General features: G+C 39.4%; 1 protein-coding gene across 4 annotated transcripts in view; it reads right to left on the minus strand.

Moving 5' to 3' along the window:
- pask (PAS domain containing serine/threonine kinase) overlaps positions 1–20,781 on the minus strand; it is a 75,093-nt gene extending 54,312 nt beyond the window's left edge. For all 4 annotated transcript variants that reach the window (XM_063046209.1, XM_063046208.1, XM_063046211.1 and 1 more), the window contains exons 1-7: positions 20,728–20,781; positions 15,596–15,854; positions 8,814–9,025; positions 8,158–8,328; positions 7,375–7,515; positions 2,910–3,044; positions 1,796–1,922 (exon numbers count right to left, since the gene is read on the minus strand). In XM_063046209.1, the coding sequence (XP_062902279.1) occupies positions 1,796–1,922; positions 2,910–3,044; positions 7,375–7,515; positions 8,158–8,328; positions 8,814–9,025; positions 15,596–15,809 (1,000 nt within the window). In that variant the 5' untranslated portion in view covers positions 15,810–15,854; positions 20,728–20,781. The remainder of the gene's footprint in view (positions 1–1,795; positions 1,923–2,909; positions 3,045–7,374; positions 7,516–8,157; positions 8,329–8,813; positions 9,026–15,595; positions 15,855–20,727) is intronic.
- Positions 20,782–23,170: the final 2,389 nt, after the last annotated feature.

Here is a 23,170-nt window from a genome sequence, read left to right on the forward strand (position 1 = left end):
AGTCCTCCATAAACTATGCAATTAATCTATCCACATGGACCAATTCTGCATTATTCTGAAGATCTCAAATAAAATTCACTAATTTTATTTTATCTAGTTCTTTAACTGAATTGTGTTGATAGAAATTAAAATAAAATTCTTCAAATGTTCACTTTAAAAAAATCTTTCTTATTTTAGAGAAACACTGAGCAATTTTAAGTAATCTTGAGAATAAAACACACAGCAAGACAGTATGACCAATGTAGCCTAACCATGGCCATATTTTTCCACTTTTAAAAAAAATGTTTTGGATTTGGATTAAATTAGCTTGTTAATACATCACAATATTAAAAAAAAGCTTACTCGTCTACCAACATTCAAATCACTAAATGTAGATTTATATAACCTATGATGTTTGTCAAGTGTAGCCCATCTTTTCCAGTGGTTCCAATTGGAAATCAAAGCAGATAAGTGAATGGATTGGTGGAGATGATAGGAGTGGACAGGATAGGATTGAAAGGAATGTGAAAGCAGTAGCTGAGTCAGAAGGTTTACAAAGGTTTGGACCTAACCTGCATTAACTTTCAGATACTACAAGCAATCGGCTTAATAAAATAGTAAGTATATTTTTCCTAAACCACAGAAGTCACAAATAAGAGAATGTTATTCATAGTTTCAGCATTTGATGGGTCTCTAGTTCTGTGATCTGATTTTAAGAGACCCTACAACATTGACATTTCAGAGAAAACTAAAGACTACTTACATTAAAGAACAATCAGAAATAAGATTCAAATGAAATTTGCAAGTACAGATGCTCCCCAGATTACTATGGAAACTCACACACATAAGTGAGCTGACTTCAAGAAAAAAATTCCCAATGCATCGTTAAGAAATTCTGAAACAAGTTAAGCTTCCATAATTTTATAGCAGGTCAGGTGAATCAACTGATTTGGAGTTGGACCATGAGGTTGTAGCCTGACATGCAGCTGTATGTTACTGAGGCGCAGGCCATATTTTTTTTTAGTGAGAATTAATAGCTTGAGCTGCTGCCAGCTGTACTGGGATAGATTTGCTGGCTGCTACAAGGCTGCAGGCATCTTCTGGTGGGAACAAGGCATATTTCTGCATGCTTTTCCCCCACCCCACCAGCATATCATCTTCCCTTCCGGCCCCTGAGCTTCTACAATCAGGGATTGGGTCTGAGAAGAGCTGGCGATGCTGAGCATACTCACTCAAGTCAATAAGACTTCCTGGCTGTCACCTTTCCAGGTGTGCTCACTCTCTTATCTCAGCGGTCTCTGTGATCCGCTGTTTTTATTCATTTGCCGCTAGAAAAAATTTGAGGTGCAAGTAGTTTTCAGGAATAGAACCCTTTCATAACCTGGGGACTGCCTATACAAACCAGCAGCAATCAAATAAATTCTTTAGTAAGATATAGTTCAGAATAACTACCTATGTCACTACTGAGCACTACCACTTAAAATGCGGGAATAGTTTTAAAATCAAAAGGGAAGCTATCTTTCTACCTTGCTTCGTAGATGCTGTGACCTGCTGTATTCCCTACAGCTTTTGTCTTTGTTTCAGATTAAGTATCTGTTCACTTTGTTTGCTGACAAATTTTACAGCGCAGCTTCAAAAATAAAACGCTTTTTTTTCTATTGCTTTTCATACTACTTCTGCAACAATAAATTCCGCCATGACGAAGCACCTATCAGCTTGGGTAAGCACAAGTCACTTCATTCTTATTGTCTTGTTTACTCCGCCAAGAGTCAGTCTATAAAGCACAATACGTACCAAAGAGCTTTTTATACTTTACCTGCTACCTGAATACAATTCTGAATGTCAGTGTCGTGTTTCTCTGGGATTTTAAGGCTGAGTTTAATACTGAGAGGAAAAGTGTTGCCATCTTTAGCTCTGCCAACAGCTCGCTGAATTTTCAAATTCTGAAAGAGAAACACTAGAAAGTGAAAAAAAATCACCCAGCATTTCATCCATTTCAGAAGCACCAGTGTCTCCAAGTCCTGTTGTTTTCCCATCATTGTTGAGAATTTACAGTATTTTCCCTAGTATTTTTTAATGAGCTATCAATTTAAGTATACCCAAGTGTTAATTTGGTATTGCCACCTTTAACTGTAACAACTGTAATGATGAACAAAATATTTCTCAGACAAAAAAAAATTCTGGAGGGAAATTGCAAAGTGTGGAGTAATTTAGAGGGCTAAGCAGCATCTGTGGAAGTCAATGTTTTGGGATGAGACCCTGCATGTCCTTATGTAGGGTATTGACTCAAAATTCATCAGATGCCATTCGGCCTGCTGATCTCCTGGCAGTTTTTTTTTGCTCCAGATTACAGCATTTGCAATCTCTTTTGTCTACAGAGAAGTTCTGTTTACTTTATACAATCTCCACGTTTTTCTTGGCCAGGTAGTCAAGGGAAGGACCAAGTTGCGCATCTTAAATGAGCACTTCTAGGATTTGGTTAAATCCTAGCTACATGCAAAACACCTGCAAGATGTAAATATGATCTGCATATTTTCTGAAAAGATTCACTCATACTAATTGTTGAAAAATTACAGGATAAAAACAAAACAGTTTATGATCAATCATTTTTAATACAAAAATCTTCATTTGCAGATGTGTGATCTCAAAGCAACAGGGGGAATAAAGATTACCTCAATTAGAAGTGAAGGACATAAAAACTGAACGCTTATTGGACAGTTAGATGGTGGGAAAAAGATCAACTGGTAAATTATGTGAGCAGTAGGGTCAGATCTTATGCACTTACAATTTCAAAATAACCATGCCAGATGAAAAATGAGGGATAACAATGCAAATCACACTTACTTTACATTTCAGAGGGATTTCTTAGTCTAAATCTGAGTCTGACCTTAAATCTTATTCCATTACATTCACATTCAACAGTTTCAAACCTTTGGTATCTTCTTACACAATGCGGGTATCTTTACTGAAGGTATGACATCAGTTATTGAAAAACCAACAATCTCTTCTTCAGTTGCGTAACCATGGAGATAGGCAAACGGTCTGTCACATGATAAAATTCTGCCCTAAATAAAGAAACGTTAAATTTTACTCTTAAATAATCCCAAAACTAATGCAAAATGCAGCACATGCACACCCATAAACTACAATGCAATAAACTTAAGAATCCAGCATGCAAAGGAGTTCACTGACCAACAGATTTTGCAGACTTTTCAATACTTATTGGATGCTATACAGTACGGTAATAGCTTTGCCAGTGAACCTAGTAAGTTTCAAGGCTGCATTGGAGTTCTGGCGTGGTTTAGCAGAGCATGGAAAGTGGGAACCTGGTTGAGTGAGAAAACAAAGCGAGCAATATTTCTGAAAAGCAGATTATCGGAATTATGCTGTATATAGTGAAGCTAGATAGTGGGAAAAAACAAACAAAAAGTGAAAAATTAGAGATAAACTAATCAGAACACCATCAGTTTCTACAAATTGAAGGGCAATTAGGAAAAGAGAAAATAAATGTTCAATGAATGAGGAAAGAGAAACAAGGTGATGGCAAAATGTTTTTCCTGCATTTTCTGTATTATTTTATGAATTACTGTTTTGAAACCCACAGCAGCCAATTTACATGCACCAAAATATCTTGTATACAGGAAATGAAATACAGTAAATTCATTATGATTTCAGTTCCAAATCATGGATTAACAGATTTTACAGACAATTGGATGTCATCCTTTTATTTATACATTTTACTCCAATTTTAAGCTGTTACATAGTAATATATTTCCCAATAAGCTCAAATGGACTATAGGAACCATGGCCCTTTTGTGTCAATGGGAATGTAGACGCTAGAGACAGGTGTCAGACCTTCATGATTTTCACACTTTAATTTGATTATTTAACTGTAATCAGTACCCTGTTTGTGGCCAGCAACTTTACATTCTTCGGTGTTATCATTTCAGAGGACCTGTTCTGGGCCCAGCACGCACATGCAATTATGAAGAAAGCACAGTAGCACCTCTACTTCTTTAGAAATTTATGAAGATTTGGCACGACATCTAAAACTTCGACAAACTTCTATAGACGTGTGGTGGAGAGTATATTGACCAGCTGCATCACAGCTTGGTATGGAAACAGTAATACTCTTGAACACAAAATCCTACGGGTAAAACGTCTCCACCATTGAGCACATCTAAACAGAGTTTGTCACAGGAAAGCAGCAATCATCTTCAACCCGTCAACCATCAGGCTCTTGAACCAAAGGGGATAACTCCACTCAACTTGCCCCATTATTGCTCCACAACCAATGGACTCACTTTCAAGGATTCTGCATCTCATGTTCTCAATATTTAACACTTATTTATCTTTCCTTTTGTATTTGCACAGTTTGCTGACTTTTGCACACTGGTTGTCCATCCGTTGGTGGACTCTTTCATTGATTCTATTATGGTTATTGGATTTATTGAATATGCCCACAAGAAAATACATCTTAGGGTTGTATCTGGAGGCTCTGAGGAAGGACTGTACTCCAACATCATTACATACACCGGCAAGATAGGATACCTGGTTGAGTGATGCTGCAACAACCTCTTGCTCAATGTCAGTAAAACTAAGGAGCTGATTTCTGACTTCAGGAAGGGCAAGGAGAGCAAATATGTGCCAGTTTACATTGGGGGAAAATCGGCAGTAGAGAGACAACAGCTTTCAATTCCTGATCTTTAACAAATTAGGTGACCTGTCCTGGGCCCAGTACTGAGACATAATCACAAAGGTGGCACAACAGCAAATTTACTTTTTTTGGGGTTCAGTTAGTTTGGTATGCCACCGAATACTCTAAAAGAAGCACTGGTGCAAGTATCCTGACTGGTTGCATCACAAAGAATAAAGCAAATTTATCAACAAAGTATTGTATCCATGTGCCATCAGAGATTCATTTTCTGTGGGCATTCACAGTAGGTGCAAGGAGACGTAATAGAATCAATGACAAACGACACACAAAGATGACAAATTGTGCAAATACAAATGCAATAGTAATAAATATAATATATAATACTGAGAACATGAGTTGTAGGGTTCTTGAAATTGAGTCAATAGGTTGAGAAACAGTTCAGTGTTGAGGCAAGTGAAGTAATTCACGCTGGTTCAGAGCCTGATAGTTGAAGGGTAATAACTGCTCCTTAATCTGGTCATGTGAGAGCCCAGGCTCCTGTACCTACTCCCAGATGGCAGCAGCAAAAAAGGAGCATGGCCTGGATGGTGGGGGTCCTAGTCGATGAATTCTGTTTTCTTGCGTAAAATCTCCCTGTAGATGTGCTCAATGGAAAGGGAGATTTCCTGTGATGGACTGGGCTGTATTCGCTACTTTCTGTAGGCTTTTTTGCTCATGGGCATTGGTGTTTCCATACCAGGCTGTGATGCAAGCATCAGGATACTCTCCTCAGTGCATTATGGAAGTTTGTTAAAGTTTTAGGAGACTTGCCAAATTCCTAAGAAAGCAAAGGTGCTGGTGTGCCTTCTTTGTAATATCACTTACATGCTGGTCCCAAAACAGATCCTCTGAAATTATAAAACAACGAAATTTAAACTTACTGTACCTCTCCACCTCCAATCCCCTGTTGAGGACTGCCTCATGGATCTCCAGTTTCCTCCTGCAGTATTCAATAATCAGCTCTTTGGTTCTGCTGACGTTGAATGAGTATAAAGTGAGTAGAGCAGGGGACGAAGCACACAGCCTTGTGGTGCACCTGTGCTGATGGTGATTGTGGAAATGTTGCTGCCAATCTGAACTGACTGGAGTCTGCAACTGAGGAAATTGAGAATGCAGTTGCACAAGGAAGTATCTGGGCCTAGGACCAGGAACTTATTAATTAGTTTTGATGGGATATGATAGTGTTGAATGCAGAGCTGTAGTCAGTGAAGAACAGTGTTTTCAAGGCTCAGTGAAGAGCCTATGAAATGGCATCTGCTTTTGACTAGTTATTCCTCGGGAATTCTATGTTTCATGATCAACCTCTCAAAGCACTTCATCACAGTGGATATACAAATGTTGCTGGACTATGGTCATGGAAGCAGGTTACCACATTCTTCTTGAAATTAGAGATGTCAGTAAACACTTCAGCCAGTTGATTAGCATCATGGTCTGGTTCATCAAGTTATAAGAAACTGCAAAGTGTAGTGGACTCAGTCCAGTATATCCCAGGTACATCTCTCCTCACCATCACTGGTATCTACTGAAACTCCTGCCCCATGCTATTTTCTCACTGCTGCCATCAGGCAGAGGAACAGAAACCTGAAGTCCCACATCCCCAGGTTCAGCATCATGTTTATTATCACTGTCTCCTATGATGTGAAATTTGTTGTCTTGTGGCAGCAGTGCAGTGCAAAGACACAATTACTATAAATTACAAATAGTGCAAAACAAAAAAAAATGAAATTCAAGAACCAATCTGTATGTTCCTAGTCATTACCTCAGTATAGCATCACTATGACTACTAGCATTACAATGGAATTATTTTTGTTTGAATAGTGTTCCTTCTTGTTAAAAAAAGTGTATAATTTATGTTGAATATGTTTTCCTTAGGAATTATGCTTATATGATGCTCTGTATATTTTTGTTGAAAAAGACAATAAACTCTTTGATTTTGATATGATAGGAAATGCACAATGAATGGTGGGGCCATGGGGAGTATTGGGGAACAGAGGGACCCCGTGTACAGGTTTGATATGATAGGAAATACACAATATACAGGTTTACAGGTGTCAGAAAGTAGAAGCAGACAGATAAGGAGATGAAGGCATCATACAGAATACTTGCCTTCATTTTCCAAAGCACAGAGCAGACGGGTTATGGAACAACCTCCTCCAGTCTACAACCCTCCAAGAAGTCTATGCTTATCCATCTTGCACATCTGAATTTTAATCATTCCATGAAGGTATGAATGCCTTCTGTTATTCAGGTCCTAAGTTATGGAATATCCACCCTTTGATAAAAATATCAAAGTTTATCACTAAATCACATCAGCAAATGTGAGAGCATTTTATGAAAAGTTTAACTGAAGAAATCTTTTTGGGAGAAAACAAAAATAGAAAGCTTAAGGGTCAGAATTCCATCAGTTAGGATCCCAACAATAGAAGTTATAATTGCTAATGGAGTGATTAAAGCCAGAATGTGCAAGAGGCCAGAAACAGAGGAATATAGATTTTATTACTAATAGTGATCCACATTTCAATGGGCTATCATGTTTCTCTGCTCACCAGCAATCTGGTTTCATTGCCCTCATTTGCTTTGGGGTATTTAATAAATCAATGGAAGTGTATAAATCAAATTAGTGTTGATCAATCCTGCAGCATTCTGTGGCACATTACAACATGTAACCACTGTATGTTGAAATTAAGCTGAAAACTTACAGTGTTCGCAAATGTGACAGAAGCAGTAAGTCGCTCCACAGGTTCCATCACCACAACACAGCACTCTCTCTCTTCACCAGCCATGCGCTTCATCCAGAATGACACTGGTATCTGTACTCCACCCTTGCCAATAACATCAATCTGGGGATTATAAATGTAAACCACAATGAAAAAAAAAAGGATAACTATTACAGGAATGCAGTTTACTTAGTGCAATTTAATTGGTTAATTTCATCCCTTTTTACTAATCCATTTCATTCTCTTTATGTTAACCTGCAGTGATGTTTGTTAAATCAACACGAGCTCAAATGAATATTTTTCTCTTATCATAACCCATCTTCATCCCTATCAAATGAGAATGAAAGACAATCTTAAAAGAAACTAGTTTCAGTGATTAAAATATTGGACTGTGTTCAGTACAGTAAAGACTTCCAGTTATTTTCACACTCAGTGTGAAAATTGTTACATGAATGTCCTAAGTACAGTGCTCATTCTGCAGAAATCCCACAGCTTGTTAAGGCCTGATCATACCTCTTGCATTGCACTGCTAGGCTTTGGTCATGTTGTCTTTAGAGACCCAACATAAATTAATTTTCCTGTTCCCATAATCAGCCCTTCCAGCTTTGATATTACCAAAGGATCTATTCAAACAGCACTTCTGAAATAATTTGCATCATTCACCGTGAAATAAATTTATTACTGTCAACAGCACTTTAGAAGTATTGAGTTGGGGTGAAGACATGAGTGAACACATCTAATAAATGTATTGATATGACCACATACCACTTTTCCAGAGACAGTCACAACTTGTCCATCAACTTCTGGATGTTCTTCGCACAGGGCTTCTTCCAGCCCATGAATGGAATTTGATATGAATGAAGATAATTTCTGACCAATCAGTTCTTTGCTACTATAACATAGCAGCTTACAAGCCATGTCATTGGCCACCAGTATCTGTTGTGGCATAAAGAATGACAACTGGGCATCAAAATTACAAGCTCTACCATACAGTAAAAGTAAACTTATTGATATACTCCCAGGAATGTCATATGACACCAAGGGGAATGGATAAAAATCGCATTATTTTCTTTTATTCTCAGAATGATTATTCTACTAGATCAATAAAAGAAGTTATGGATAAGAAGTTACTTCATTGATTTTAAAACAAGCTAGATTAAATTGTATTAAAACTTTACAGTATTTCAGCAAACAATTCCAACTTGGCCTGTACAACTGTGTGTTAGATGCATGAAAGCAAGGAAACTCAGAACTATAATATTGAATGCTGCCTATCTAGCCTTTAACTCAATAAAGATAGCTACAAATTTACTACTTTGGTAATTTATTACAAACAATTTGAAAATTTTATTATAAAAAGGTAATACAATCAATGAAAAAATTTGCAGTAAGAGCTAAACAATCAAAATGTTACCTCATACCTCTGTAGTCAAGCTGTCTATTGTCAGTATGGCTTTGTTAGGATTCCGTACTGTAGTGGGGAGAGTTGAATTGTTGTCACCTCCTAAAAGATTCCAAAAGTTGCTTGATACATTTGAGGCCGGCTCAGGGCAAGAGAAGGAACCACTAAGATTTGGCAAGAGAAGATTTTGAGAAGCCACAGAAGAATAACAGTAGGAGTTCAGAGAATCACCTGTTGGAATAATAGGCAAGGTCAAGCTGAAATCAGTCTTTTTTGTTTTCATATTTTCTAACATTTTTCTCCCCAATTTATTGTTAAGAGGACTGGAGTCTCGGCCAATATGTACAACTTGATCCTCAACCTGCAAGATGTTAATTTGTTGATCTATCACTATTCTTCCAATAGCAGATAGGGCGCTCATGACATGCCCCTCAAGAACAAATGAAAGCATCCTGTAAGCCCAATATTTTCCAAAGGCTGGGATGCATAGCAGGAACACAGCAAAGATCTTTACAGATCATCACATAGACAACACTACACATAAAAGTAAAATATTGTGTGGATTATCCTAATGCATATTAATATAACAATCAGCATTTCAATTCTTTTCTTCTCAAATCTTTTTATTGTTATATTATACAAAAGAAATAACATGAGTACATTGAAGTAACAACACTTACAATGTCTCAAAAAAGACATTATCTTAAAGATTGAAAAAATTTTTGTGATAATAAAAAAACCCTCTAAGCAGAAAAAGTGAGAAAAAAAAACATTAGGTGTACAACCCCGGAGTCATGCATCATACAAAAGCTTCTAAAAATAAACATCAAACCGCCAGCAAGAAAAGAAAATATACTAAAAAATTTACAATTAGATCATGGAAAAAATCTATTAATTAGCTCAAATAATAATAACGAGCAAATGAGCCCCATCTTTTCTCAAAATCAAATAAAGGTTCAAAGGTTCGACTTCTAATTTTCTCCAAACTAAGACATAGCATTACTTGAGAGAACCACTGTGACGAAGTGGAAGCTGATGTATCCTTCCACTTCAACAAAATGGCCCTCCTAGCTATCAATGTAACAAATGCAATAACATGTTGGTCAGACAGAAATACCATGAATATTTTGAGGAATTATTCCAAAAAGTACAGTTAATTTATTAGGTTGTAGATTAATTTTAAGTGCTTTAGAAATTGTTGAAAAAAACTGATTTCCAGAACTGTTCCAATATAGAACAAGACCAAAACATTTGTGTCAGTGTAGCTATCTCAGTTTTACATCTATCGCAATGACTATCAACATTAGAAAAGATTTTAGAAAGTCTCTCCTTCGTCAAATGATAACGATGTACAATTTTAAACTGAATCAATGAGTAGCTAGCACAAATTGAAGAAGAGTTAACCAACTTCAAAATCCACATCCAATCCATCATAAAAGTCAAATTGAGTTCCTTTTCCCAATCCTGTTTAATCTTAGATAAAGGACGCTTACCCTATTGTAATAATAAATTATAAATTCTTCCAATAGAACCCTTGATCGAAGGATTCATACTCATAATAGTATCTAACAGGTCAGCCTCAAATATGCAAGGAAAATTACTTAAATATTTTTGTAAAAAATGTCTAACTTGAAGGAATTGCAGAAAGTGTGAGTATGAAAGAGAATATTTATCAATTAATTGTTCAAAAGGCATCAATCTTCTTTAAATAAATCCAAAAAAGAATTAATACCTTTATTTTTCCAAAGTAAAAAAAATGATCATCTGAACATTCGACTGAGAGAAGAAGAAAAGGGGATTTGTTCCTTTAATTTACTACTTGGCTTGTTTCTTTTTTTAAATCAGCTAATTGGTAGTTTTTTTCCTACTAATAGGGCTATATATGAGGGTTATGACATTATTAATCAGTCTTTTTGAAGATTCAGCTGGGTCAAATATACTAATAATTATTTTTCTGTTTTATTATAACATTTTATAATTGAATTTAAAGTTTTTTTAGGGAATTAATATTAAACTTAAAGATGGCGCTGGTTTTTCTCTCTAAGAGATAACATTATTTTGGTTCTTTCTTGTTTATTAGTTGATGGAATGCAAATACCTTTTTTTGCTGAGACTTTATTGTCTTTTTTACAAGGTCACTCTACCTTTTTACTAATTGGGGGGAGGGAAAGAAAACACAAACAGAGCGGTCAGTAGCTTTGAACTCTATTATAGATTGCTTGCCTTTTTCGGGCTTCCGGGTATGGGTGGGTGGGTGATTCTGGTATCTGTCCCCCACTTTTCCTTCGCTATATCGACGACTGCATTGGCGCTGCTTCCTGCACGCATGCAGAACTCGTTGACTTTATTAACTTTGCCTCCAACTTTCACCCTGCCCTCAAGTTTACCTGGTCTATTTCCGACACCTCCCTCCCCTTTCTAGATCTTTCTGTCTCTGTCTCTGGAGACAGCTTATCCACTGATATCTACTATAAGCCTACTGACTCTCACAGCTATCTGGACTATTCCTCTTCTCACCCTGTCTCTTGCAAAAACGCCATCCCCTTCTCGCAATTCCTCCGTCTCCGCCGCATCTGCTCTCAGGATGAGGCTTTTCATTCTAGGACGAGGGAGATGTCTTCATTTTTTAAAGAAAGGGGCTTCCCTTCCTCCACTATCAACTCTGCTCTTAAACGCATCTCCTCCATTTCACGTACATCTGCTCTCACTCCATCCTCCCACCACCCCACTAGGAATAGGGTTCCCCTGGTCCTCACCTACCACCCCACCAGCCTCCGGGTCCAACATATTATCCTCCGTAACTTCCACCACCTCCAACGGGATCCCACCACTAAGCACATCTTTCCCTCCCCCCATCTCTCTGCATTCCGCAGGGATCGCTCCCTACACAACTCCCTTGTCCATTCATCCCCCCCATCCCTCCCCACTGATCTCCCTCCTGGCACTTATCCGTGTAAGCGGAACAAGTGCTACACATGCCCTTACACTTCCTCCCTTACCACCATTCAGGGCCCCAAACAGTCCTTCCAGGTGAGGCATCACTTCACCTGTGAGTCGACTGGGGTGATATACTGCGTCCGGTGCTCCCCATGTGGACTTTTATATATTGGTGAGACCCGACGCAGACTGGGAGACCGCTTTGCTGAACATCTACGCTCTGTCCGCCAGAGAAAGCAGGATCTCCCAGTGGCCACACATTTTAATTCCACATCCCATTCCTATTCTGACATGTCTATCCACGGCCTCCTCTACTGTAAAGATGAAGCCACACTCAGGTTGGAGGAACAACACCTTATATTCCGCCTGGGTAGCCTCCAACCTTATGGCATGAACATTGACTTCTCTAACTTCCGCTAGGCCCCACCTCCCCCTCGTACCCCAGCTGTTACTCATTTTTATGCACACATTCTTTCTCTCACTCTCCTTTTTCTCCCTCTGTCCCTCTGAATATACCTCTTGCCCATACTCTGGGTCACCCCCCCCCTGTCTTTCTTCCCGGACCTCCTGTCCCATGATCCTCTCGTATCCCCTTTTGCCTATCACCTGTCCAGCTCTCGGCTCTATCCCTCCCCCTCCTGTCTTCTCCTATCATTTTGCATCTCCCCCTCCCCCTCCAGCTTTCAAATCCCTTACTCACTCTTCCTTCAGTTAGTCCTGACGAAGGGTCTCGGCCTGAAACGTCGACTGCGCCTCTTCCTATAGATGCTGCTTGGCCTGCTGCGTTTACCAGCAACTTTGATGTATGTTGATGGGTGGGTGGGTTTAGAGTTAGCAGTTTTTTCCCCATTGGGTGGCTCTGGAGCATGTGCGTTTTTTTTTTAATGTGGTTGTATTCTTCATCACCGCTATTTTTGATCATCCCGTATTGGTATGTGCTCTGCGCATGTATAAAGTAGAATAAAGTTATAGTATGGTATTTGAACAGATTAATATAATAAATTGGAATGTATGGTTGGAATCATCCTATTAAATGAAAAAAGACTTTTAAAATTATTAACTGATTCCAACCTGATACAATTTTTGCTCAAGAGACACATATCAGGGCGGGAGATCAAAACAGATTTTTTGGATGGTGGAATGGTTCGCAATTCCACTCTACTTCTCAGAGTAAAACAAAAGGCGTGTCTATTTTTATTAAACCTAATATATTTATTCAAGAGGATATTCAATCAGAGCATGGATTTTAACTGCTGCTTAAATCCTATGATTGATAAGAGCTCAACCAATCAGCGACTTCCAAATCGATCCGCGTCATTTATTAATTCCTTTTTGATTGATTTTGGGTTGATTGATTTGTGGAGGCATCTCCATCCCGATAATAGAGAATATTCTTTCTTCTCACGTTTATAAAAAGTATTCGAGGATCGATTATATTATAATCGATCCCCGCTTCTTGCCTAGTGTTAAAACTTGCGAATATGACGCTATTGCTATATCTGATCATGCGCCTCTGAGTTTGATGATTTGATGATGTCATTCTTGTCCGCCCACCACCTTGGCGCATGCCCCAGACATTATTGCAAAACTCTGACTTAGTCAGTTTTTTTGAAACCCAGATAAAAGAATTTTTTCTTTTTAATAATATAGGGGGTATGTCAAATTAATTATATGGGATACATTTAAAGCATTTTTACGTGGTCAGATTATTTCTTATTCAGCTAAACTTAAAAAACAGACTAAAGCAGAATTTCAAAACAAATTAAAGATTTAGATAATATCTATGCAATTTCCCCCAATACTGATTTATTTAAACAAAGGGTGGTACTTCAATCACAATATAACCTGTTATTAACTCATCCCATTGAAGGATACTTGCTTAAGTTAAAGAGCCAATTTTATATGTTTGGAGATAAAAATAATAAACTGCTTGCATCTCAATTAAAAATGGCTGCAGCCAAAAGGCAAATCATGAAAATTTGTAGGAGAGATGGTACCTTGGCTCAGGAATATGAAGAAATTCATAAGATTTTTCAAGATTTTTATGCTGAACTTTATAAATCTCAAAGTCCATTAGATTCCTCTGAAATGAATGCTTTTTTATGAAAGATTGTTTTTCCTAAAATCTCAGCTGAGGATCAAAAAACTCTTGATGCTCAAATCACTGAAGCTGAAATTCATAGAACTATTTTTTCAATGCAATCTGGTAAGTCCCCAGGACTTGATGGCTATCCTGTAGAATTTTATAGAAAATTTGGAAAGTTGCTTTCTCTGTATATGTTGGAAATGTTTAAGGATTCTTTTGTGAAAGGTGACTTGCCCTCTACTTTTTATGAGGCTTCTATTTCTTTAATTCTTAAAAAAGATAAAGATCCCACTGACTGTGCTTCATATAAACCCATTTCATTACTGAATGTCGACACTAAGATTCTGTCAAAGATAATGGCCAATCGGTTGGTGAATATTTTGGGTAAGATTATTTTTAAAGATCAAGCAGGCTTTATAAAGGGTCGCTATTCTTTTTCAAATGTTCAGAGACTATCTAACATTATATATTCGTCCTCTTTTAAAACTCCACAATGTGTTGTATCTTTGGATGCTGAAAAATCGTTCAATTGAGTCAAACAGAAATATTTATCCAATGTTTTAGAGAAATTTGGCTTTGGTGCTAATTTTAATAATTGGATTAAAATGATATATAAAGTCCCTATTGCTACTGTTGTCACTAACAATTGTAGGTCTCCTTTTTTTCAGCTTTCACGGGGGACAAGGCAAGGCTGTCCATTAAGTCCTTTGTTGTTTAATTTAATATTAGATCCCCTTGCTATTGCTCTTCGTGAGGCTAAAGATAACTATGGGATTTTGTGAATGAGACCATGCATAAGATCTCTCTTTATGCTGATGATTTATTGGTTTATATATCTAATTCTGACAAATCTATTCCTGCCTTGCTAAAATTATTTAATGAATTTGGAGGTTTTTCAGGATATAAAATAAATTTTAGTAAAAGTGAATTGTTTCCTTTAAATGATTCTGTCTCTATATATGATAATACTCCTTTTAAAGTCACAGATTCTTTTAGATATTTAGGTATTATAATTACTAAAAAATAAGGATCTTTATAAAGCCGATTTTCTTCCTTTAGTAGACTCTATGAAGTATTTATTTAGTAGATGGAGTCCATTTACATTTTCACTTGTTGGTCATATTCATATAGTTAAAGTGATGATTTTACCAAAATTTTTATATTTATTTCAGAATATTCCTGTTTTTTTGACTAGGAAGTTTTTTTGATCAGATTGATTCTATTACTTTATCTTTTATTTGGAATAATAAAATACCAACAATTAGTAAATGTCACTTACAAAAATTGAAAAAGGATGGAGCTCTTGCTTTGCCTAATCTAAGAATGTATTATTGGGCTGTTAATCTGCGATACATGTCTTTTTGGTTATACTGGGTTGATAACAGTGATCGGCCAATTTGGGTAGACCTGGAACTGAAAGTTGTAAAACAGTTTTATTTAACCTCGTTATTGGGAGCTGCTTTACCTATGCAATTAGCTAAAGTTGTTGTTTAAACCTATATCCTGTGATTAAGTATTCTTTACAAATTTGGCTCCAGTTCCGCAATTTTTTTAATCTTAAAAAATTTAAACTTTGTAGTTTAATTTATCAAAATTTCTTTTTTAAGCCTTCTTTGAGTGATCCAATTTTTTTACTTTGGAAAAATAAAGGTATTAATTCTTTTTTGGATTTATTTAAAGAAGCACTTCAATTCCTTTAAATTTATTGCAACTGGAGTCAAATCTATGCTCATCCAACCAAACAGCATTCCTGCACACTATTACAAAATAAAGCCCACCTGTAAATGACTCTAAATTCCAGTATGTTCCTGCAACTATCTTCTGGAGGGCAGGTCTCACCGTTCGTGGAAATGTTTTGCTGAGGTCAACTGAATCATTTAATTTCCTCTTAACTCCAAGCACAGCTGCCCTTGACCTCTTGCCATTTTCCAAACTATCATATGGAGAAAAGGCTTTGCCTCTGCCATCCAAGAAGCCCAGTGTAGAATCCATCTTTTTAGCACCAGCACTTTTTCCAAAGGTTATTTAAGCATTCACCTGAGGAAAGTAAGCACGAGCAAAGACAAATTAAAATAGTGCAGATATATGCAAAACCAAAGCAGAAAATGCTTGAAGTACTCAGATCAGGAAATATTTACAGAGACAAAAAATGCTTTTAAAGATAGGTGATTGTCATTAGGAGTTCCTTACAGTTCCTTAGAAACATATTTGCATTAATATTTGGGGGTTGTGGGCAATACCAAAAAGACAGATATTCATTGTCAGAGGTAGCAATACATATTCCACATCCTCACTCAAAAATCAGTAGGTAAACCATTATTTAAATTCAAAGCTAGAAATCATTTACCTCCAGAAATGAGAAGAGCATTGCAAAACCCCTAAGTGCTGGAGGAACTCAGCAGGTCAGGCAGCATCTATGGAAATGAATAAGCAGTCGACATTTCAGGCAAGACTCTTCATTAGGGCGTTTCGGGTCGTTTCTGACTACATCTCCCCCTTCCCCACCCACCTGACTTCACCTTTCACCTTTTAGTTTGTGTTCCTTCCCCTCCCTCCACCTTATTCTGGTGTCTTCCCCCTTCCTTTCCAGTTCTGAGAAAGGTCTCAGCTCAAAATGTGGACTGTTTATTCATTTCCTGCTGAGTTCCTCCAGGTAGGTTGGTGTGTGTGTCCAGATTTCTGGGATTTGCAGAATCTCTTGTGTTTAAGATAGCAACATCTCAACTTTTTAAACCTGTCACATAAAAAGGTAGCTAACATTCTCCTCAGAAAACAAGCAATGAGAATGTACTACAATCAGCAGTAGGGCAGGGAGTGGTCGCAGAATCAATATCCAATCTTAGCTGCTCTACTCAGGAAACAAGATGAAAGCTTGCTTCAATCAGCTGTATTCCATCACATCTGCAACTTCACCTGCTAAATTTAAATCTACTTCCTTCACAGACTTCTTGGTCAAGTGTCCCAACATTAACAAATTTCTAACTTTGTTTAATAATGCTAGACAGATTTACTGCAAAAGTTCAGAGCTTAAAAAAAAGCCTATCATCATCACTGACATTATTGTTACTTCCCTTCTTTCACGCCCTATCTGCCCTATTGCGCCATCATCAATAAGGATCAACTTCAGTGACTAGTCTACTGTGTAGTCAGGCAGGGAGTGGCAAGTCACTGTCAGCAATGACCATCCTGCTGTAACAGACGTTGATCCAATAACTGTTACAGGATAGGAGCTCGCTAGGACAAGCGGCCTAACAGCCAAGACAACAGTTAGAAACATAGAAACATAGAAACATAGAAAATAGGTGCAGGAGTAGGCCATTCGGCCCTTCGAGCCTGCACCGCCATTTATTATGATCATGGCTGATCATCCAACTCAGAACCCAGCCTTCCCTCCATACCCCCTGACCCCCGTAGCCACAAGGGCCATATCTAACTTCCTTTTAAACATAGCTAATGAACTGGCCTCAACAGTTTGCTGTGGCAGAGAATTCCACAGATTCACCACTCTCTGTGTGAAGAAGTTTTTCCTAACCTCGGTCCTAAAAGGCTTCCCCTCTATCCTCAAACTGTGACCCCTCGTTCTAGACCTCCCCAACATCGGGAACAATCTTCCTGCATCTAGCCTGTCCAATCCCTTTAGGATCTTATACGTTTCAATCAGATCCCCCCTCAATCTTCTAAATTCCAACGAGTACAAGCCCAGTTCATCCAGTCTTTCTTCATATGAAAGACCTGCCATCCCAGGAATCAATCTGGTGAACCTTCTTTGTACTCCCTCTATGGCAAAGATGTCTTTCCTCAGATTAGGGGACCAAAACTGCACACAATACTCCAGGTGTGGTCTCACCAAGGCCTTGTACAACTGCAGTAGTACCTCCCTGCTCCTGTACTCGAATCCTCTCGCTATAAATGCCAGCATACCGTTCGCCTTTTTCACCGCCTGCTGTACCTGCATGCCCACTTTCAATGACTGGTGTATAATGACACCCAGGTCTCGTTGCACCTCCCCTTTTCCTAATCGGCCACCATTCAGATAATAATCTGTTTTCCTATTTTTGCCACCAAAGTGGATAACTTCACATTTATCCACATTAAATTGCATCTGCCATGAGTTTGCCCACTCACCCAACCTATCCAAGTCACCCTGCATCCTCTTAGCATCCTCCTCACTGCTAACACTGCCACCCAGCTTCGTGTCATCCGCAAACTTGGAGATGCTGCATTTAATTCCCTCATCCAAGTCATTAATATATATTGTAAACAACTGGGGTCCCAGCACTGAGCCTTGCGGTACCCCACTAGTCACCGCCTGCCATTCTGAAAAGGTCCCGTTTATTCCCACTCTTTGCTTCCTGTCTGCTAACCAATTCTCCACCCACACCAATACCTTACCCCCAATACCGTGTGCTTTAAGTTTGCACACTAATCTCCTATGTGGGACCTTGTCAAAAGCCTTTTGAAAATCCAAATATACCACATCCACTGGTTCTCCCCTATCCACTCTACTAGTTACATCCTCAAAAAATTCTATGAGATTCGTCAGACATGATTTTCCTTTCACAAATCCATGCTGACTTTGTCCGATCATTTCACCGCTTTCCAAATGTGCTGTTATCACATCCTTGATAACTGACTCCAGCAGTTTCCCCACCACCGACGTTAGGCTAACCGGCCTATAATTCCCCGGTTTCTCTCTCCCTCCTTTTTTAAAAAGTGGGGTTACATTAGCCACCCTCCAATCCTCAGGAACTAGTCCAGAATCTAACGAGTTTTGAAAAATTATCACTAATGCATCCACTATTTCTTGGGCCACTTCCTTAAGCACTCTGGGATGCAGACCATCTGGCCCTGGGGATTTATCTGCCTTCAATCCCTTCAATTTACCTAACACCACTTCCCTACTAACATGTATTTCGCTCAGTTCCTCCATCTCACTGGACCCTCTGTCCCTTACTATTTCTGGAAGATTATTTATGTCCTCCTTAGTGAAGACAGAACCAAAGTAATTATTCAATTGGTCTGCCATGTCCTTGCTCCCCATAATCAATTCACCTGTTTCTGTTTGCAGGGGACCTACATTTGTCTTTATCAGTCTTTTCCTTTTTACATATCTATAAAAGCTTTTACAGTCCGTTTTTATGTTCTCTGCCAGTTTTCTCTCATAATCTTTTTTCCCCTTCCTAATTAAGCCCTTTGTCCTCCTCTTCCTAATTAAGCCCTTTGTCCTCCTCTTAGGGCAGGGATTGAAAAGTAACCCTGGCATTTCTCTACATCCTGCCTTGTTTGGGCCAACCTTCTTGCTATCTTTGCTCTTGCCCTCTGCTTTCCCTTCACAACCCTTCCATGCTCTCCTGCTCCAAGGTAAAATCTCCATATGCTGATGCTCAGTACAGTTCTTCAGTATTGAGATCTGCCTAGGCATGTCAAAAGGTGGATGTTGCCTCCAGCGCCTGCCTGGATAAAGCAGATTCTATTCTTCATCCCCTATCCTTGCAGCAGGCCCATCTCCCCTCCTTTCTTCTCAATTCCATCAGTCTTTGCCCTACTCTGGCTTTTTTTCTGCTCAGCCATTAGCCTCATCAGTCCCCAAAGCCAGCTTCCCTCAGGGTCAGGCTAGACTGGACTGATGGCAGAAGACTTGGGCCTGCATGAACTCATTCAGCATACCGATGCACAAATGGCTCCAATGAAGTCAGTTCAGAGGGAATGTGAAAAATTCTTCTCAAATCGGGTTGTCCACTGAAATTCCTGGCCTTTTTTGAGATAAAAGCACATGTCATTATCTCATACCCAACTACACAATAACATGCAAGTCATTATTTCAAAATAGGCTCCGCAACAGATTCAACTTCAGGTCAAATCATTTTCAAGCAAGCTTTTATCAATACCTGATAATTCTCAGTCTTTCTTGCTACAATACTGTGCCTCACCTCCAACAAACTTCTTACTCAAATGGAACTAATTCAGAGGACTAATGAAAAACTGTTCAACCCATGTCATATCCATTGGAGATTCATCCCATCCTCAGAAACTGAGCTGCAGCACGTGAATAACACCCGTATTTGCACACAAATGGACAGCCATCATCCATTCACTCACAGAACCACACAAGAGAATGGGTCTTGTCCTTTACCCACCTACCTGTTGTACAACACTGCCATCTGATAATAAAGTTCATGAGGACCCTGGATCACACACCACTTTCCATATCTCATGTTGAAGATGAAATTTACTATCAGCATCAGTGAACCAACTGAACCACAAGTTTTATTAAGGTAAAAATTCTGAAGATCAAGACACCAAACCTGGAACAAGACCAATCAGTGATTCCAGAATTTCTATAGACTCTTTGGACTTGGAAGAGTCCTTAAAATATGATTCCAGGGAATATCTAGCATATAACCATTCAAAATGAATGAGTAGGTGACAACGAGAGCTGAGTCAACGCTTCAAGAGAACACAAAAGCCCAAAGTAAAAAAGCAGAAGTACATCAACCCGTTAACCTTCCTATCAAGCATATCCTGCTCCCCTCTGACAGAAGCTGCAGGTTCCGCGTAGCCTCATAGGCCAACTTCGAGTCTATGGAAACCGGGGTGCAAGCAAGTCGCCCCCAACCCTGAGGAGGCGTGCCAGACGATCCGGGTTGGGGTAGGCACTCAAGCTAGGAGTCGGAGAGGGGCACTCGGGGCCTTGGTCAACACGGCACAGCAGCCAGTGGGAGTGTACCAGATGAACGAGGATGGGTTGGACACAGACGAGCCAACAGCCAGCCCAGGCAAGTCGAGATAGATGCACGACCCAGGGTGGCCAGTTATAGTTCAGGTTCTTTTATATGATCAGCCCCAAGGCAACAGGTAGATAACCAGGCAGCCAGTACTACCCTTTGCTTAGCTTGCATCTCTAACCTACCTGCCGTTATTTCCCTTCACACTCAAAACCGCCATAACCCACTCAGGTCCCGCGCTTCACCGCCAAATTCCCCCTTAAACCATTGGCTCCTCGCCACGACTGACAGCCTTCCTCACCAATGGAGCATGGAGACTGTGGAGTGCGGCGCGGTCAGCAAATGACTAGCCTCTGAAGGCGGGACTTGTGGTAAGGGCCGTTTGCTTGGCGACGAGCGCGTGGTTCCTGTAACCATGGGCACGGGGAAGGCGGGGCAAGCGAGGTTAAAGGGGATATCGATCTTGACCTCTGGTCGTGGGGTACAGGGGTTTTTTATAGAATATGACGAATAAACAGGAATAGGATACTAGGATGGTCAAAGATGGGAGGGTGAAGTGTAGGTTTGTGTGTGCGCGGGCGATTGGGTGAAGGGATTTAGAATGTATGTCCAGTGCACATTCTGGAGCAGAGGGTGGCGGTAATGCACCATTAAGCTGGATGCCAACCGCCGTAAAACAAGATACAGAGAGAGACCTCTGGTCGTGGAATACAGGGGCCTGAGTAGAGCAGGAGAGCATGACGATACAAAACCACAGACTGACAGCTTAGGAGAAACTCACAAATAGACAGAGTTCAACTGAAGGTACTGACAGAAGTTTGGCGGATTATGAAAGACGGCTGAGGGCTGATTGGCTGAACTGCTGGGCCTTGATGCGTGAATGTGGTTTGGGACTTGTTGAGGGAAAGAGAGTGGGGAAAGAACGGGAATTGCTGGGAGGGAGTCTTGTGGGTCCAGTAATGGCAGACAAGATGGGGGGGGTTGAGGGAGAGAAAGTGGAGGAGTGGAATAGGGATTTGGGACCAGAGGTAGGCAGCTGGGGAGAGATGGATTATTGTGAAGGGAGAAATAAAGGGAATGAGGAGATAGTGAGGGGACGGATGAATGAAAACTGAGACAGAATAAAAGAATAAGAAATGATAGTGGAGAAAGCTCTGAAAGTGAGGAAGATGAACAAGTTCAGAGAGAAGGTGTTCTCATAATTAGGTTTAATGAGAAGGCTCAGGGACATATGAAGAAAATTAACCCGTTTGTGTTAACAACAACTCTGGCAAATAAGATAGGGGAAATAGCATTTGCAAAAGTCCTTAATAATGGCAACTTATTGGTAAGATGTGCGAATGAGGAACAACTTGAGAAAGCACTCAAGCTAAAAGAGATAGGAAAATGCAAGGTGGAATACACAGGGAGGGTGGGAGCACAAAATAGTGGTTGTAAAGGAGTGATCACGGGGGTACCAATGAGTATAAATATGGAGGAGTTAAAGAGGAATATCAAAGGAGGGAAAGTAATGAATGTTCAAAGACTGAAAACAACAAAGGAGGGAGTGAAAAAGGAAAGTGAATCAGTATTGATTGAATTTGAAGAAGAAAGAGTGCCAAGGAAGGTGTTCCTGGGTTTCATGAGTTACCCAGTAAGGGTTTATGTGCCAAAGCCATTATTTGTCAGAGGTTTGGACACATAGCTAAAAACTGTAAAAGGCAGAGGAGATGTGCTAGATGTGGGGGTGATCATGAATATGGAAAGTGCGGAACAGGAGTTCAACCAAAATGCTACAGTTGTGGAGGAGCTCATAATGTGGCATATAGTGGGTGTGAGGTTATGAGACGGGAGAATAAAATTCAAGAAATAAGAGTGAAAAGAAAGATCACTTATGCTGAAGCTGTAAGAATGTCAAGAGAACAGAATAATGCTCCTAATGAACAGGGAGCAATAGGGATACGAGAGATGCAACAAAGAACAAATGACAGGATTTATGTAGACAAAAAGGCTCTAGTAACATTCATTGGAGGAGTGATTAATAGTACGGCTGAGGTAAAGTCAAAAAGTGACAAAATTCAGCTGGTGGTAAAAGGAGCAGTAAACCATTTAGCGTTATTAGGACTGATATGGAAGGAAGTGAGGGAGAACCTCACTAATCAGTCAAGCCAGGAAGTGTCATGTGTTGGTTAATACTAATCATGGTGATTCTTTTACAATGGAATGCAAGGAGCTTACTGGCCAATAGCCAGGAATTCAAGCACTTTATTAAAGAAATGGTTGTAAAACCGGATGTAGTGTGTATTCAGGAAACTTGGTTGAAACCAACTTTAGACTTTGTGGTATATGGGTATACAATGATAAGGAAAGATAGAAATCTAGGGGGAGGAGGGGGTTGTGCTATGTTAATCAAGCAAGTATACCATATAGTGTACTGGAAAAAGGAGATGATCAGGAATACACAGTGGTGGAAGCGTGGGAGAGAGGGGAGGGAGTGGTTATAATTAACTACTACAATCCGTGTAAGAGGTTGGATTTGGACAGCCTATTAAGGATACAAGGATAAAACAGACATTAAGTAGTGTGGTGTGCAGATTTCAATGCTCATAGCACAATATGGGGGGATCAGATTACAGATCCAAATAGGAA

The sequence above is a fragment of the Mobula hypostoma genome, chromosome 4 (genome assembly GCF_963921235.1).
Source record: "Mobula hypostoma chromosome 4, sMobHyp1.1, whole genome shotgun sequence".
Classification (NCBI taxonomy): domain Eukaryota; kingdom Metazoa; phylum Chordata; class Chondrichthyes; order Myliobatiformes; family Myliobatidae; genus Mobula; species Mobula hypostoma.